This window comes from Typopeltis vanoorti, chromosome 25, assembly GCF_054136105.1.
Source record: "Typopeltis vanoorti isolate ZY-2024b chromosome 25, IOZ_Tvanoo_1.0, whole genome shotgun sequence".
Classification (NCBI taxonomy): Eukaryota; Metazoa; Arthropoda; class Arachnida; order Uropygi; family Thelyphonidae; genus Typopeltis; species Typopeltis vanoorti.
This window is the reverse complement of record NC_143573.1, coordinates 50,360,255-50,379,194: the sequence shown is the minus strand read 5'-3', so window position 1 is coordinate 50,379,194 and position 18,940 is coordinate 50,360,255. Positions and strand designations below refer to the sequence as shown.

Below are 18,940 nucleotides of genomic sequence, written 5' to 3'. Positions count from 1 at the left end.
GCTTGCGTGCTGTTGCTCTTCCATGGAAACCCAGTAAATGGAGATCTTTTCATTCAGTATTAGTGCTCACCAAGGTTTTACTGGTGCTCTGGAACTTATCACAAATGGTCTGTGCTGACTGTAGCCAGATTTTGCGTACCACCTGTTTTAACACCCTCCTGTCCCTGTCAGTCATTTTCAGCAGCCACTCTGGGTGTTTTCCTGCACTAGTGATGCCGGAACATTTCCATTTGTTGATCGCATCACAAACTGTTGATTTTGAATGCTCCAGTTGAGCAGCAATGGCACAGATGGACATGCCATCAATGTGACAGCCAATGATAACACCTCTCTCTCGAAGTCACTAGGTTCACATCATGTTGCCATACCACCTGTATTCATCTGCTATGATAATACACTGGTTTTTATGTTATTGAATTAATTATTTATGTTATTAAATTAAAGATGCCAAGAAATGTTATTCTTGGTTTCATCCTTGGTATCACTTCTGGGTCTGGCTCCCACTGATGAGACTTGAATAAAGTCTCATCAGTGGGAGATGAGACTTGAATAAAAGTCGAAACCAGTCTGGGTAGTGGTCTTTTCCAGCGGGAAGGGGGGGGGATACGACAGAAGTAGATGAAATGAAAGGGGGAGGCAGTGTGAAGTTGGTTTGGTGAGTTTCAAGATGAACTGTAAAAGGGTGCTCATTAGAAGTGGCTCTTGTTTTATTCAGCAGAGCACTGTCCACATAAGTATCTTTACAAGAGGAACAAGGCAAAAACTGAATGTCTGCGAGAGAGAGAGAGAGAGAGGGATCATTAATTAGCTAATCGAACAATCTTAGAGAGCAATATTCCATGGATGGGTGGATTTGGGCTTTGTATAGAATTAGCAGCTGTAAAGGTGAAGTAGTGTCTTGTGCGAAAAAGTACATCAGATTTATTGGCGGCTGCAGAAGCTATAGTTGAAATGTGGTTGTGTCAGGAATGATTGGAGGTACAGGTATGTATATTGCAAAAGTTGGTTGATAAGAAAAAAAGAGGGGATATGATAGAAACATTTAAGTTACTTAAAGGGTTTTATAGGATTGATGCAAGAGAAATGTTTCAGCAATTGGTTAGAGAGAGCCAGAACAAGAGGTCATCCCTAGCAGTTGAATAATTGTTAGTAAGAGTATGAGGACTAGGATTTTTTGCTTGGAGAGTATTTTTTGTAAATTTTGTAGATTTTTTTTAAAAGTAGAATGGACTGCCAGAGTTAGTTGTGTGAGTGGTTTGTCTATTAACCTCCCTACTGACTAAGCTGTATAAAATAATCAGACCACCTTAGCATTTTTCATGGATCAAAACATATTGGCATTCTACCTTTCATCATGTAATTACCCTCCTTGACTGTTAATCCTCTAACAGTCAAGCCATTAATATATTAATTAAGTGACCTTTCAGTCATTTGACTTAAAGTGTACTGTGTTCCTTGGCATTTCCTTTACTGCCCTTTGATATTTTAATTTTTTGCTGTACAATTTATTTATTGTTTCTTCACAAAAATAAAAACGAATTTCACGTGCAAAAATAAATAATCAATCCCGAAATGACCATGAATCACCCTTTTCAATGAATTCAGTAGTAGTAAATTTGCAGTCTTTTATTCTTTAGATCAGCAAAAAGGAACAAACCAATTTATGTTCTTTCATTTTAATAAAATATTGCAGAAATTATTTTTGTGCACTTTTCAAAATGCTTGCATTAAAAACCATTATGTTAAATATTTATTTTTTTAAGTAACATTTATTGAAATAAATATGAGCTTTTGTTTTCTTTCCAAGTAAAATACCATCACATGAATTGGCACACTTCATGTTTTAGAAACAAGTTTTTCTATTCTTATGAACAACAAATAATGTTAAATTGCATTACTCGATTTCCAACTGTAAGAGTTTTTTAATATCAAAAATTTATATCCAATGATGTTTCAGCCAGGAACTCATTCGCCTTCACCTTTTACTTAAAATTGCAACATATACATTTTTTTTTTTTAGGATGCTATAATATTCAGTGCTCAACCACTGTAGATATCATGAAAATACATGAAATATAGAATGATTAAAAATTTATTCTCATTTTAAAGATTTCTAATTTCATCATCTTTTATTTTCTGCCATTAAAAAAAGAAGAAAGAAAACTGAACAGCATGAAACAATTTTTCTACACTTCTATTTATACAAAATTAAAATTTTTTTTTTTGAATATGCAATAACATTATTTTTTGCTTTGCTATTTTGTTAATGAAAAAATAAAATATTATTAGTGCTACTTTGAAATTTTCTCATCGGTGGCACACACTGATATGAAAATTTCAAAGACAAAATTTCACTATCTGCAAACTGCATACTTATTTTTATTTATTCGTGTTGGGTACCTCCGTTCCTTAACCGTTCCTTAATCCCTTAGGACTGATTGAGCCCCCCCCCCCCCCCAATGAGGGATTAAGTATGTATTTTTGACTGTAGCCTGTGTGTTCACTAGTCGGTTTGCCTGCTTGCGGGATGAAAAACCCCAGATAAACTGGGGGGGGGGGGGACCCTGCTGTCCATGCCCCAGACCAGCTAACCTGGCTATGACTGAGAAGATCCTTAAGCTCCTCACATCATCGATGGGAATCGAACCTAGGACACTCCTTCCCCAGGCATATGGTTGTGAAGCGCATAGCCACTAGGCTAACCACATGGACGGCATACTTATTAAAAATGGTCTTATAACAGGCAAACTTCAAAAACTTTATGTATCAGTGCAGGAGAAGGAATTTCAGAGTTTAGCCATCAAAGGCAAAATACAATTTCAATTCTATTCTAAAAATTGATTAAATGAAATTTCTCTTTTGATGTATGCATCTATATATTTTTTTTTTAAAGGATAAACTATAGTGAAAGAATCGTTTCTTCAAAGTTGCTGCATAATATCTAAACTAGCAGAAAATATGTACATAACAATTTCTTCTTAATCATTAATTTCAGTCTGTAACGAGCAAATCTGAAAAAACAAGAAAGTTAAAGCGCAAAGAACTGATAATTAGGTTATAAAGATTATACATTATCTTATGTGATTAAAGATATTGTAATGTTCTCTATAAAGCAAAATTGAAGATCATCACACAGTCTATGAAGTATTATTCTTCAAACTATGATTATGAATAAAAACTAAAACTTAATTTGGAACACATGGACCACATTTTTTTTTAATTTGGATTTTCATTAATTTATAAAATAACTGTTTGACAAAAATAATTTTTAATCATGTTCTTGGAGAATAAATGTATTGTCGAGTAAGTAGTTGAACACAACTGGCACAAAAAACTGACTTCATCGGTTTTTCAAAGTGATACAACATCTAAGTGAAGAAAGTATAAAAGGATCTCTTATTTTGTACTGAGATTAAAAACTATAATTATACAATAAAAGAAGTAGAAAAAAATAAAAATAATTTGTAGATATTTAGTCTATCAAATACAACTAAGACTCCAGTAAGGAACTTGCAGTTCTTGCTATAAGTAACTGAAATGCAGCTATGAAGTTGAGGTAATCAGATTAAGTGTTCTTCTCCGAGTGACAAATTATCGCACCTTGTAATGAATGTGATGGATGAGTTGCACTTCTTATCCACATTCTTTCAACAGAGTATACATCATATCAAAGTTTTGCAGGACGTGTATATATATGTCCTGGATGGTAGGGAGATTAATGGATTCAAGGAGAGATATGATAGATTGTGTGGATAGTTTTGGTCTCCCACAATGAGTCTTCACACTTCATGGAGGTGCCTATACAATAATAATAATAAATTATGTGTAATAGTGGGGGGGAGGATAACTTGCTAGAAAAAGATGGTAATCAGCAGCATGCAAAGAGTTCTGTTCTTGGTCACTGCTGTTTGATTTATTTGTTAATGATATTTCATGTGGATTGACAAGGGATATTCAGTTCTTTGCTGATGATGTTGGAAAGAGTTACGAGTATTTATCCAATACTCATGGATAAATGAGTAGGAGATTGTTGTTTTAGCATTAGTAAGAGCATAGAAATATACAGTTGTATGCTATATCATTAAAAATATATTCCAGAAAGTGGATCACATTCAGGATCTGGTGCTGATGACTGAACAGAAACCTGAAGATCAGAAGGCCCATTTCAAATGTGCCTACACATTACTCCATGATAAGGATGTCAATGTTAAGTTAGAAATAAGGAAGTAGCTGAGATAGTAAGAGCATAGAGGTATATGGGAATGTCAGAGTGAGTGAGAGAGAGAGAGAGACAAAGGGATTTCAGTAATCCTGGGAAAGGGGAGTGATTAATTAATCTGATTGCCTTCTTCTGAACAGTATCAAGCAATGTTAGTGAGGCTTTGGGTGGAGATGGTCTGGAAATGAGTGACAAAGGACTACGTTCAAAGAACTATGAAAAGAATGGTTATGGAGGAGAGATGTAGATGTTTTACATGAAATGTAAAAAGCAGTTTTTTACATGAAGAGTAGTAGTTAAGTTCTTTATTTATTTTTTTTTTATATATGACCACAAGTGAAAGGTAGCAAGACCTATAGCATATCTGTGCCAAGTGTAGATAAAATGGTAATAAAAAAAGAAAGCTGTTGAGGTTTTTTGAATAGCTGAAGATCATAATCTTTGGAGAAAACCATTCCAAAGAACAGAGACAGATGGAATGAAAGAGGAGGAGGAAATAGTGGTTCGACAAGTTTGAGGGTAGCAAATGGATATACTCTTACTTTGTCTTACAATTTCTAAAAGATAGTGGAGGAACAATAGTAGCCTCTTTAGCAGAGCACTCACCATGAAAGTACCTGGAGAAGAGAAAAATGCAGAAACAGAATGTCAGCGAAAGATAGAGAGAGAGGGATTCCAGCAATCCTGGGAGAGAAGTGATTTAATTAATCTTATTGCCTTCTTCTGAACAGCATCAAGTAATGTTAGTGAGGCTTTGGGTATGCCACTACAAATATGTGAACAGTATTATGTTTGGGTGGATTTAGGATTAAGACAATGTAAAAGATTATACAATGTTCTTCATTTTGAAGAACATTGTATAATCCTTCCACATAAAGCATTCCCCTAACAACTACAATCTCCAGCTTGAAAAATGTCAAATTTTCCAAGCCTCACCTGCAATCTTCTATTTCCCATAAACAAGAGGTAGAAGAATCTACTTCTTGTTTATGGGAATGATATTAAAAATAAATACTTTGTACTGGTCCTCTCTTCTCAACATAATAAACATCATATTATTTCTAGGATACAACAGTTTTTTCTTACTATATTAACCCAGCTGATTATTTTCTATAAATATAACTAGTAATATTGTAAAAATATTCATATAATTTGAATTTATTTCAAATTAAATTATTTGTTATACCTAGAGCTTCATAATCCAGCTTTACTGTATAAAATAACATAATGATCTCTACAGTTAGTTCTAACGTTCACTTTTCAAAATACACTTCAGATAGTGAGCATGTATTTCCACTCTAGAAAACACTGTTCTTCTATGATCATTTGTCACAATCAAACATGATGTGAAACCATAAGGATGCATATAATTGATCACACTATAGAATTTCCATTTACTATTCCATTGTCCAAATATGACAGATCCAAACAGGAGTTCAAATAAGGATTTATCTAAATAATTGACAAAACGAATTTTGTGATGATATTACTATCCTCTGAAGAGTCTACAGGCTTCTGTAAACTTGTTAATATAACAAATCATTTCTCAAGTAGTGCATTATCACTGGGTTTTCAAAATTAAATTAATAAAGTCAATCACTTCACAAGTGAAAACATGGACTAATATAGCAGTAATCCCTTATGATAATCCCTAATCCCTAATATAGCAGTAATCCCTGACTAATATAGCCAGTAATCCATTTCAGAAAATCTATCAATTCTGCACTACAGCACAGCTCAAATTATACTGATATTTCTGTAGCTGCTCTTCTACCTACCTCCAGTTTGTATGTGATGAACTTGATCAAGTTCACTAATGCTAGAATCATGTATAAATACTTTTGAGAACATAGTTAATCATTTAAGATGCTTATAACCAAGGATGAAAATAGTACAAATAATTAATATAAACTGCAGATAATTACAAGTAAGAGAACATTTAATGCAAGTTACCTTATCTGAAGAGGTTCATCCTGGAGCCCTTCATCATCAACCTACAAAGATAAACACAATATTTCAGAGGAAGAGGGGACGAATAATTTAAATATTTTGGAAGGAGAAACTACTTCTGCAATATTCAACACATATAATCAGAAAACTGAAAATTCAAATTACTGAGAATTAGATCCACATAATCACATGATGTAATTTCCTGATAATCTCATTCATTCTTTCATTTCTACCTAACAGGTAACTACAGTATACTAATACATTTAAAATTACAAGAGTTTTAAATATACTCAGTTCAGTTACAGTCCTACCATTTCAACTGGTAAAAGCCTTTAACAATGAGTCCAAATAAGCAGGCTTCACTATGAAAATTAAGGTCATATAAAGAGTTTTAAAAAATTAATTGACCTTACCTAATCAGAGGGTTCTCATCATTTGGTCTTAAGGGTCAAAGCCAGATAACTAGGAGGAGACCTTCACATCACCTTTAAAGAATGCAGAGAACCAACTAGAGCTTCTGACCCAATGTCCAATCCTCACTTTCACATGTTGTGCCCTGTTAGTAAATATCCAGTGGGTACTGAAGAAATGAGGATGGGCTCACAATTTAAGACTTAGTCAATCAGATTGTACTCTCTACTGGTTTAAACCAAAAATAGACATGATGGTACAATATGAGATTTCATGCCAGCTGGGACACTGCCTGGTTAAACAAAGCCCCTCCCCTTCCCCACTATTTTATCAGAGAGCCAGGACAAATGCTAAAAAGTCAGGTACTGGAACAAACTCCAACTCTACATCACAAGAATTGAAGATAGAAACCATCAATATCAGTATTAATGGAAATCAAACTTGCAGAACTAGAAAAATACCATGTTAATATAACTGTGTGTGTGTGTGTGTGTGTGTGTGTGTGTGTGTGTGTGTGTGTGTGTGTGTGTGTGTGTGTGTGTGTGTGTGTGTGTGTGTGTGTGTGTGTGTGTGTAACTTTGGGTTTTATATATATAATATAACCCAAAAATCAACAAAATAAAACCTAATAGCCCCATCAACAACTCCACAGACACCCACAGCAAATGCTCATAAACCCCAATGTCACAACAAACCACCAAAACACCTGCCTCGTTTGTAGAGGTGGCAGCTTCAAAACCTGCAGGAAAAACTGAACTCCAATGCCCAACCAAATGCAGCAAAGCTGCAGTTATAGCAGTAACTGGACAAAATGCTAATACGTTCAGCAAAGCAATCCCCTGCTAGGGCTCTACAAAAAATTCTTAATATACCAATTGATGGTTAACAAATGCAGAAGGCACAACTCTCTACAGATTGTGTTCAGGAATTCCAATAGCTCCTAGGAGCTGTATTCTCCTAGGAGCTAAGTTCACATTATGGGTAAATATCAAAAATAGTGATCGGAGCTTGCTCCACCTTAGACATGAGTTGCCTCAGCTTGCAATACCTTTAGGATCAGTTGCTGCAGTATCCAGGTATTTGCTTACGCTTGGAATCACCGAACTTTATATAGTTTCTACTATATTCGGCATGAAACTCTTTGAGTTTCTTATTCGGCTAAGAAACGATATGGGATGTAATATCCCTTAACTTAAACAAGTCATATGTCGCTGAATTGAAGCCTTTGGCTCTTCATATATCTAATAACTTTATATTGCTATTTTACTCCGTCAGATATCGGGCCTAATATACTTATATCTAGGATTGTTTCTCTTCGGATACTGGTAAATTTATATTATGCTGCGCTAGCCAGTATCCTATAGCAGAGAAGATCCTTGCTCAGGGAGACAATACTAGATTCTGAGGCTTTCTTACACAATATCTTACTTTAACACTGCCGTACAGATTCAGATAATTGCAGTCGTGACCAAAATCTATAATTATATACTCTTTCTAATTTCTTCCTGCCAAAATAGGTTCTATTTTTATAAGTGGTAGTTTGGAATCGTAATCAGGCATGACTCAGGCTTAGATAAATATGACATGTTTATTGGAATATCTAAACACAATACACAAAAAATTCATACACTCAATTAGATCCAATACTAACTAAAAAGACTCCATTTAAGAAGTTACATATTCTAAATTAATTAAAGGTCATAAAGCATGTGAAACACAATAACTGCATATTGGGATAGATAGCAAATGATATGAAGTTAAACTAAAATTCCTTTCTGTAATGCTATTCTAAGATAATATAAGCAAACATTCTAATGTTACTCAGTTACTAAAATCCACAATTCTGATCTCATTAAGTTAATCCTATCACATACAATTACAAAGGTCTCTTCCAAACAATTCTTCTTACTCTCTCAAAGGAGGTTAACTTTCTAATTAGAATCTGTTCACAGAGTTCTTTAGAATACTGTCCTTAATTTCACATTCGCAAACAATTTCTCTCTTCTAATGAATTTTATACACAAAATAGAGTCATTTTACCTTACCGAACTTTTTCCGCGTCTTTCAGCACCACGGTGTACGTCTGGTTACTTCTTGTCTATTGGCTGTTCCATACGCCAACGTAGGGGTTATGCTATCTTCATTATTTCTGCCGAAAGCAGACTTAAATCTTTGCGTTTCAGGAACAACTCGATGGGACTTCTCAGCGACGGCTTGATTCTGCTAGGACTAGAAATTTTTACCTTAGCTCTGCATAGAATCCTTCTCCATTTTCAAGAAAGCCTGCTGTCCAACATCTTATCTTAGCACAGACGCTTCATCCCCCCCCCTTTACGCGAACTTCCGCTAACTTCCGAGGCCACCAAACAGGAAAACGATACGACAAGAGAGATCTCTGATACGGCACTCATCCCCTTATATTCTTCAATAGAGTGCCCTCTTTTTTGGAGTCCCCTTTGCACACGACCTGTCTCTTTTCTCCCCTTGGGTTCATCCCTTGCTCTCCCGACGCTGTTATGCTCTTGCATTCCCAGAATTCGCATCAAAGTACGTTCCGTGTATGCTACTGCCACCAGCGTTATGCTGTACACGTGTAGTTTTATACCTTCCAAGAATTATTATTTAGTAACAATTTGATGACTCACAGTTATTTTTATACAGCTTAAGTAAGGCTTAAATTAAATTCAGATTATCCCTCTTTTAAGACATACTCTAAAAAAATCTTAATATAATCACAATAGCTTAAATATATGGTACATGAAATAAAGAATGCAAATTTTATACACAAAGTGAAGAAGTTTCACTTTTAATTTCAGCTAATGTGCAGGTATTTCTCTTTGTTAGTAAGTTTAGTATGTTGGATTCTGAATGAATGATTTCTTTGCAAGATTCCTTCATTCAGGATCCAACAATATGCACAAGAATTAGCATTTCTTCTGGCTGCCTGGCTGTTCAACCTGAGTCACAGCGTGAACAAGATTCTTAATGAATGACAGCAGAATGAGATAATTCCATTATACAGGGTGGGCCAAAAGTCACGAAGAGGTTTCAATATTAAATAACCCCTTTATTTTTTGTTTTAAATTTACAATACCATAGCATCATATACAGTATATATAGGAAATAAATTTATACTAGGTGTGAAAAATCAACTTTTGTAAATGGCATCCATTTTCTGCCTCAACATAAACTTTTTCTTTGAGATAACCACATAGGAAGAAATCAGGAGTCATCAGATCTGGAGAATGCGATGGCCAGTTTATGTCACAACTGGGGAAAATTATTCTTCTCTCAAAAATTTGACTGAGCAGTTGGATTGTGGCCCTTGCTGTGTGAGCTGCCACTCCATCCTGTTAGAACCACATGTCATGTTTATCTTGAACTGCTGGGAGTATGAAATTTTCAATTAGAGACCGATATTCATCTTCAGCAACATTGACAGGGTTCCCGATGTAGTCTGAAAAAGTAAGGTCCAATCATTTCTTCCGATGACACCACACACCAGACTGTACACTTAAGGGGATGGAATTCCCTTTGGTGAATTGCCCTAGCATTTTCCGAACTTCAAATCTTGCAGTTTCGTTTGTTAATGAAACCATTTAAATGAAAATGTGCTTCATTTGACATTATCAGCTTGCTGATAATGTCAAATGAAGATTGCTAGTCCTTGCTGATAATTTGGGATCTCTCCTTGCTAATTCTTGAAATCTGACTGTATACTGAAATCAGTGGGCATAATCTGGTGGCTTCAGCTGTTGCACCAACTGGATTTTATACGGAAACAGGTTCAAGGTTTTCAGAATATGCCGGAGTGACGTCCGAGAGACTCTAACCTGTCCAGACCACCTTCGAGTTGATGTGCTCTGGTATTCTGCAACACTCTCCTTTACGCACTCAACTGTGGCTTCGTTCCTAACCGAGTGCAGTCTGTCTGCTAGTGTAAGGCCATTTACTGAGCCCTGTTTCTCAAAACGACCAATCAAACATCTAATCATTGATTCGCTTGGAGAATCTCTCATGCTATAATGGCAACGATATGCTTGTTGGGTCAGAATTATCAATCTTGGTTTTGATAGTAAAATTTCACAATTTGTGTTCATGTTCAGTCATGAATTTTTCCACGTATCTCCAAGGTCTTCTTTATGAAATCTGCAAAGAAAAATATTAAAAAAAAAGTAATTAAAAAAAGGTTATTAAAACTTCAGACCCCTTTGTGGCTTTTGGCCCACCCTATCTATATAAAGGTGAAACAAACTAGTACAGAAGAACCAATTACAGATTAATCAATATTTCTGAAGTAGTTATTAAGGGATACTGAAAAAGTTGGTAAAAGCATGCACACAGAAAAGGTTAGACAGCATTTTAATTCTCTACAAAGGACAAAGTGACTTTGTTAAAGGTAAAACTCACTTTAGCAATCTGCTCATATTCTATAATTGAACTTATAAATTAATGATATTGGGGATAGTATAGAGGATGATTTTCTGGTTATTTTCTGACCATTCACAATATGGGATATACATCCGATACATCTACACAGGTGGTTGATTTGAACAGACTAGTTCTATGGACAAATGAGCATCAATTCAGTATACAGTTATGCATTATGTATACAGTTATGAACTGAGAATATTGCACATAATATATTATATTAATGGAAATTTGATAAAAGTAGTCAATGAAACTGGAGACCTGAGATTGAGGGGAATGAAGAATCTTGAGTTGGTTCAAGAGCCACATTGCTAAGGCTGTTTAAGTCATCACATTGGATAACTGCAATAATGAAGAGAATACCAACTTGTAAGAAAAAATAAGTTACTTTCCTACTTTATAAGGCTCTGATAAGAACATACCTGGACTAATATGTGCAAATATGGTCACTTGAATTTTGATGAGTTATGGAAATAGATGAAAAGATCCAGGACAAGTTGACCAAGATAAAAACTGATTTATAGAATTGAGCATATGAGAACAGACAGGAATATATTGTTTTATGTCTGAGGGATGATGGATGAGAGGAGTACAATACACACACACCCACACACACACACAAGCTTGCAGTTCATGTCACAGCAGAGGGAGAACTTGGGGTCATTCATGGAATGATGATATGATATGCAGATATGAATGATACAGAAAGGGGGCCAATATTTGATGAATCTTCTTTTGAGCATTTTTCATGACTAATGATGAAGCAATTATAATAAATTATTGTAATATTTAGGGTACTAACATGCTACATCACAATAGGTTTAATAAATATGAGTATGAATTTATTTTGATATATATATATATATACACAGGGCGGTTCAAAAGTCCACATACAAACTTTAAGGTGAGGTAGAGATCATCAAAATTAACCATGTTCACATAGAAAAGCATGACCGGAAACGCCACTGGAAGGTACTAACAGTTTGCAGTTTTTTTTTAATATATATAAATTATTATTAAATAAACCACCATGGAACCGAAGAAGGAAAGTGATAGCAGCAAAGTGAAAAGAAAAGTTGTTAGAACCGCAATAAAGGTGAAAAAATAAATCTTATCCAAACATTAAAATGACATTCGTGTCTCGGACTTGCTATACCATACCAGTTCAGTATGGCGATATTAATGATCTGTACAATACACAAAAATAGAGGCGATCAAGGGAGCTGATGTTGCAAAAGGAGTGAAAGTTCTTACTAAACAAAGATCTCAGACGATTGAAGAAGTGGAAAAATTGTTACAAATTTGGATAAATGAGAAACAGTATATGATAGTGTTTCTTAGGCTGCAATTTGTGAAAAAGCAAGGCGATTACATGATGACCTGTTTAAAAAATACGAGTGGTGCTAATAGTAAGGCTTAAGTAACCAGGCAATATTTTATTCAGTGAATCCATGAAGTCTTTGTCCCAAATATGAGAAAATACCTTCAAGAAAAAAATTTGCCATTAAAATGTCTTCTTGTGATGGACAATGCTCCTGCTCATCCTCCAGGCTTTGAGGATGAGTTGGTGGAGGAGTTTGATTTAATGATAGTGAAGTTCCTGTCCCCAACACAACTCCTCTAATCCAGCCCATGGACCAGCAGGTCATTTCGAACTTTAAGAAACTCTAGACCAAAGCACTGTTTCAAAGGTGTTTTGAAGTGACCTCTGACACAGAATTAACACTCAGAGAATTCTGGAAAAATCATTTCAATATCCTCCGTTGCTTAATATTCTTGACAAAACCTGGGAGCCAGTGCAAGTGACTTACAGGACCTTAAACTCAGCCTGGAGGAATTTGTGGACAGACTGTGTAGTAGACACAGAGACATTAAGGGCTTTGAGGCTGAGTATGTTGCTGTTGTCGATGATGCTGTGTAACTGGGTAAAAGCATGGGCTTGGAAGTTGGCAATTCTGATGTGGAGGACCAGAGTGAGCTCCCCATGGAAGAACTGGAACACCTTCAGATGGAGCAGAAAAGACAGTAGTTGAAGAAATGTCTTCAGAGACAGAGGAAGGAAGGGAGGATTCCTAGTTCTTTGATCAAAGAAATGCGTGTGAAATGGGGTGAGGTGCAAAATTTTGTGGAAAGAGATCACCCTTTTTCGTCTATATTTTATCTATTTATTGTGCTTATTCTTTTTATGTAAAATTTTATGCATTTTCTTTTTTTTTTTTGTATATGATTTTATGCATGAAGTACTGTTGTAAAGGTTTAAAAGCAATCATCTCGGGTTCGGGAATGGATTATTCCATTCTACATTAATTCTTATGGAAAAATTGTTTCAGTTGTCAAACAAATCGGTTTACAAACATCATTCAGGAACGAATTATGTTCGATAACTGAAGTTCCACTGTACTTGTTAATCTTTCTTAAACATATTTAAATATATATATTTAAATAAGAAATATCTAAATATGGTACCTCTCTTTCTAAATCAATTTAATCAGGTGATACTTTTTCTGTGCATTAAGTTATCTGTCAGAACAACAGATAACTTAATGATAACTGAGATATAAGTGGTTTCCTTACAGCAGGGGTCTTCAACCTTTCAGACAGTGTGGGCAGCATTAAAAATTTCAATGAAGCCCATGGGCCACTAAGCTAAGTTGCGGTAATAATGAAACAGTTATTTTTGAACACAAGAACTATAGGAAAGATAGGTATCTTCCTACATAAACAATCACATCATCATCCAGTCCAACAGCATGGCATTTTAAAAACACTTACACACAGAGCCAGAGCCATTTGTTCTAACGATACAGCTCTGACCACTGAACTCCAATACCTGTGCCATACGTTCTTAGCCAACGGCTACAATCCCTACAAAATAGAAAAAATACTACATAGGCCCATTACTCTGCCCTCACCTAATACACAAGAATACAACATGACCATTTCTATTCCCTATATCAGAGGTACATCGGAAAAGATAGCCAAAGTATTGATGAAACATGGCCTTCACACCACTTTCAAACCTCATGTCAAGCTGACAACTCTGATCCGCTCGCCTAAGGATAAACTTCACCCTTTAGCACACCCAGGAGTGTATGAAGTTCCGTGTGACTGTGATTTGGCCTATTATGGGCAAACGGAAGATCAGTGAACATCCGCCTGGAAGAACATGAAAGATACATTCGCTACTATTACTATGGTAAGTCGGGACTGGCAGACCATGCTTTGGACACTCCTTCACACAGGATTAGATGGAGGAAAACGAATGTGCTATTTAGGAGTCGTTATAGATCTGAAAGATTATTTTTTGAGTCAGCAATGGCTTTGAAGAATTCTCCCAACCTTAACAAATATAGTTGCATTAATTTGCCAAAAATTTGGGAGACAGTTATCCTAAGAAAAACTCCTGGATAACTGCTGTTTTTTTTTTTTTTTCTCACTAGAGGATGCCAAGAAATAGGACTTTAGATCTTTTGTCTTTTGCAATTATATTGTTTCACTCACTCACTGTCGTGTTTAAAAGTGTGTTGTGCTCTGATGATGCCGAGTTGAAAATCAGCGAAATATTAGCGTTAATAAAACATCTTTGTTGATAAAAAGTGTTTGGGGTGTTGGTAATACCGTGAAAAATAAGAAATAAGTCATGTATAATAAGTTTAGTTTAATCCTTTATCCAAGTGTGAGCAAACAAAGTTTGCGCCTGAAAGTATCTTCAGGACTGGGATAAGGTTTGCAACACCGGGCAACTCGTTGCAAAGGTGGAGAAAGCTCTCATCACTCCAATCTCAGTATCTTCCATAATGCAAAACACATCTCCTTGCGGATATGTATAATGTTATGCATTAAGGAAAGCCACTACCCATACTGGTTTCAACTTTTATTGAGGTCTCGTCAGTGGGAGCCAGGCCCAGTAGTGGAGACACCAAGGCAGAAGCAATGAGAGGTCATCACAACCTATAGGAATTGCCAAAGGGTATACAACCTTATTATTGAATTACTCCGGATTCAGAGAAAGATGTTGAGAGTTTATTTTTCATTTGGTTAGACTATAATAAGTTTAGTTTAATCCTTTATCCAAGTGTGAGCAAACAAAGTTTGCACCTGAAAGTATCTTCAGGACTGGGGTAAGGTTTGCAACACCGGGCAACTCGTTGCAAAGGTGGAGAAAGCTCTCGTCACTCCTATCTCAGTATCTGCCATAATGACGAGACCTCAATAAAGGTTGAAACCGGTATGGGTAGTGGCCCTTAACTTAATGCATAACATTATACATATCCACAAGGAGATGTGTTTTGCATTATGGGAGATACTGAGATAGGAGTGATGAGAGCTTTCTCCTCCTTTGCAACGAGTTTCCCAGTGTTGTACTACCTTACCCCAGTCCTGAAGATACTTTCAGGTGCAAACTTTGTTTGCTCACACTTGGATAAAGGATTAAACTAAACTTATTATAGTCTAAACAAGTGAAAAATAAACTCTCAACATCTTTCTCTGAATCCGGAGTAATTCAATAATAAGGTTGTACACCCTTTGGCAACTCCTATAGGTTGTGATGACCTCTCATTGCATCTGCCTTGGTGTCTCCACTACTGGGCCTGGCTCCCACTGACGAGACCTCAATAAAGATTGAAACCAGTATGGGTAGTGGCCCTTACTTTAATGCATAACATGATACATATCTGCAAGGAGATGTGGTCTGCATTATGGGAGATACTGAGATAGGAGTGATGAGATCTTTCTCCACCTTTGCAACGAGTTGCCCGGTGTTGTACTACCTGAAAATACTTTCCTGAAGATACTTTCAAGTGCAAACTTTGTTTGCTCACACTTGGATAAAGGATTAAACTAAACTTATTATAACTTAGTTTGAAATAAAACTTTGTGATAACTTAGTTTGAAATAAATCTGAGCTATAAACCCAAATAGAAGTCAATCTTTCCTATTCTGCAGTATTTAGAATTGTAAGATTCACAAAGAACGCTGTGCATTTGATACTTTACATAAAATCCTATAAAAATAAACAAACTCAGCTTTAAGAGCATAGGTAGGAGTCGGGTTCATGATAAACAAATACAATCAATACTTGAAAAAAGATAATTTAATGAAGAAAACATTCATTTATTACGATGTCATTGGGCAACTTGGCAATGTTTTTCCTTGACCAGCTTGTCGATGTTGGCATCAATGTTAGAAGTCGCTATGTGCAGAGTATTCTCAAGATGTTGGTCCGTAATCTGAGTTCTTGTCTTGGACTTCACATGCTTCATTCTGGAGAAGAACTGCTCACATAAGGATGTACTTCCTAACAAAGCGCACATCTTCAAAGCATGCCAGCAAAGATTAGGGAATGCTTCCCAGAAATGTAGTCTTTGTAAAATATAAGCAAGGGCACATTGAATAATTTTTCTCTCAAAGAAGAGTTGCTTTGGAGTTCAAGCAGCTCTATTTGTACGGAGCCTGGCATTTCAGCAGCACTGACACTGAATGGCAATGAAAATAAATCTAAAGAAGACTGTTGGTTAGGAAAATCCCTAAACCTCTCTTCGAACTCACTTTGCAACAGGGCTAATTTTGTAGCGTAGTCATCAAGAGACGAACAGTTGGACTCAGCAAGAAGCTGAAAATGAGTTAAGTCTTTTTTTGCGAGTTGTGCTTCCCAAAGTTTGAGCTTGGCCATAAAAGCTTTGATGTGATCAAACAGAGTGTGCACCAGTTGATCTTTGGATTGTAGCTGCATATTTAGGTCATTCATATGCAACGAGATGTCAGTCACAAACCCAAAGTCATCCACTTCGGATCACTGAATTCTGCAATCAGCTTCCCCTTGGTTTGCATGAACTGCTGTATTTCGCTCTGAAGTCAAAGACTTTTAAGAACCTTCCCTCTGCTCAACCAATGCACATCACTATAATAAACCACATCGCCATGATCTACTTTGCACTCTTGGGTCAAAAACTCTTGGAATTGATAATGATTCAATCCTCTTGCCCTAATAATGTTGACAACAGTCACAATAACTTTCATGACATTCTCAAATCCAATAGTTTTCGAGTGCAAATTCTCCTGGTGGATTAAGCAGCGGTAATGGATGAAATCTTTTCCTTCTAGTTCCGGTTCTTTCCGTAGCAGCACAACAAACCCTTTTTTCTTTCCCACCATAGCAGGGGCACCATCCACACCCTCAAGGTTGATTAAGCTGAGGTTGAAACGTTGGAGTGTTTTCTTGGCAGCTTCAAGAATATTAGTACCTTTCGTCGTTCCCTTCATAGGTATGAGCACCAGCAGTTCTTCTGTCACAGTGAATTGTTGATCACTGCCACAGACAAAGATAGCCAGTTGTGCTGTATACTTCACATCTATGCTCTCATCTAAAATAAGTGAATATAACGTAAATTCGGATGACCGTTTTTTAAAGTTCCTTCAATGTCATTGGCAAGTTCTTCAACATGTCGTGCTACAGTTACCCCAGACAAACTCGGTTTTTTAAACACTTCCTTATTTGGGTACAGAATTTCCCCAGCAGTGATGAGACACTCTTTCATAAACTTGCCATCCAAGAAGGCTTTTGATATTTTAGCAAGTTTTTAGCTATTATATAACTTACTTTGAAGCATGCATTGCTCTGCCTTTTAAACGTATCCTACTGGCATTTTAAATCAATTTGGAGACAGTTCACTTTGTCCACATGAAGCTGCCCTTGAAGGTGATCAAAATTGGACGCATGCTTTGTCTCATAGTGTTGATTTATACTGTATTCTTTTGATACTGACACTGACTCACGACAAATTAAACACACTGGGTTATCGTCGGTTGGCACAAAATGTCCACTTTTCATTAAAAACCCAACAAGAATCACTTGATTTAAGCTTTTTACTTGTAGACGCCATAGTGATGGAAGGTGAACCCAAAAAATGATCCAAAATGGCTTTGTGATGGTTATCATCCACTGAATATGTTTCACACTAATGAAAAAAGTCTGGCAATATAAAACCACAATAGGCTATGGCTGACATAACAAACCTGCATGATCTTATACACGAATATCACACTGTTCATGACTGACTGACTGACTGTGGATGAGATCCTGTCGTATTTATATGAAAATAACGAAGTATCGAGAACCTTCGAGATGTATCTGGAAGGCACTAGACATGCACTCTAATGAACTACTGCTTCAGCCATCTACCTACGACGTTAGTACTAGTACTTAAGTATCGTTTGGTGCTGGTAGATGGTGGAAGAAGAATGTCTATTTAATATTTATTTTTAGAGGATTTTATGTAAAGTATCAAATGCACAGCGTTCCTTGTGAATCTGGAAAGCATCTTACAATCTAAATACAACAGTATAGCTTAGTGGCCCGCGGGCTTCATTGAAATTATTTTTTATTTCATTGCGTTTTAATGTTAGTTAAAAATTTCAGTGAAAGTTTGTGAACTGCTATCTGAAACATTTGGTATACCAGAGTTCAAAAGTACCTTAAAAAACATTCTGTGCTGATTGGTCTGATCAAAGCAAATACCAAATTTCAATAAAATATGTTCATCCAGAATCCTGGATTAATAGCATATGCATAGAGAAAACAAATCTAACTGGTTCTTATGCATTTTGTGAAGCACAAAATCTAAAAAAATAATTATTTTTCATTGTAATACTTTTCTCAGACAAAATGAAAACTGTGATACAAATATGTAACTATAGAGAGTCAGTGGCATAAAAAAATCGCCAAAGTATGCCAGACGTATAGCTCAAAAAGTAAGTTTAAATTCCACAATGGCAAAAAACGCAAGAATTTTAGAGGATTTTAAAAATTTTAATAAAAAATATTTTAATAAAAACTTTAATAAAAACAAAGAATTTTAAGATATTTTAATAAAAATTTGTAATTTAGGCAACTGATATTGAATGTATTGTAACACAAAATGAAAATGT

At 35.8% G+C, this 18,940-nt stretch overlaps 1 protein-coding gene across 3 annotated transcripts in view; it reads right to left on the bottom strand.

Annotated features, from left to right (window-relative positions):
* The window catches only part of LOC150092739 (C2 domain-containing protein 5), a 615,319-nt gene that overhangs the window by 580,838 nt on the left and 15,541 nt on the right, over positions 1–18,940 (bottom strand). For all 3 annotated transcript variants that reach the window (XM_090414825.1, XM_090414826.1, XM_090414824.1), the window contains exon 4: positions 6,173–6,213. In XM_090414825.1, the coding sequence (XP_090270951.1) occupies positions 6,173–6,213 (41 nt within the window). The remainder of the gene's footprint in view (positions 1–6,172; positions 6,214–18,940) is intronic.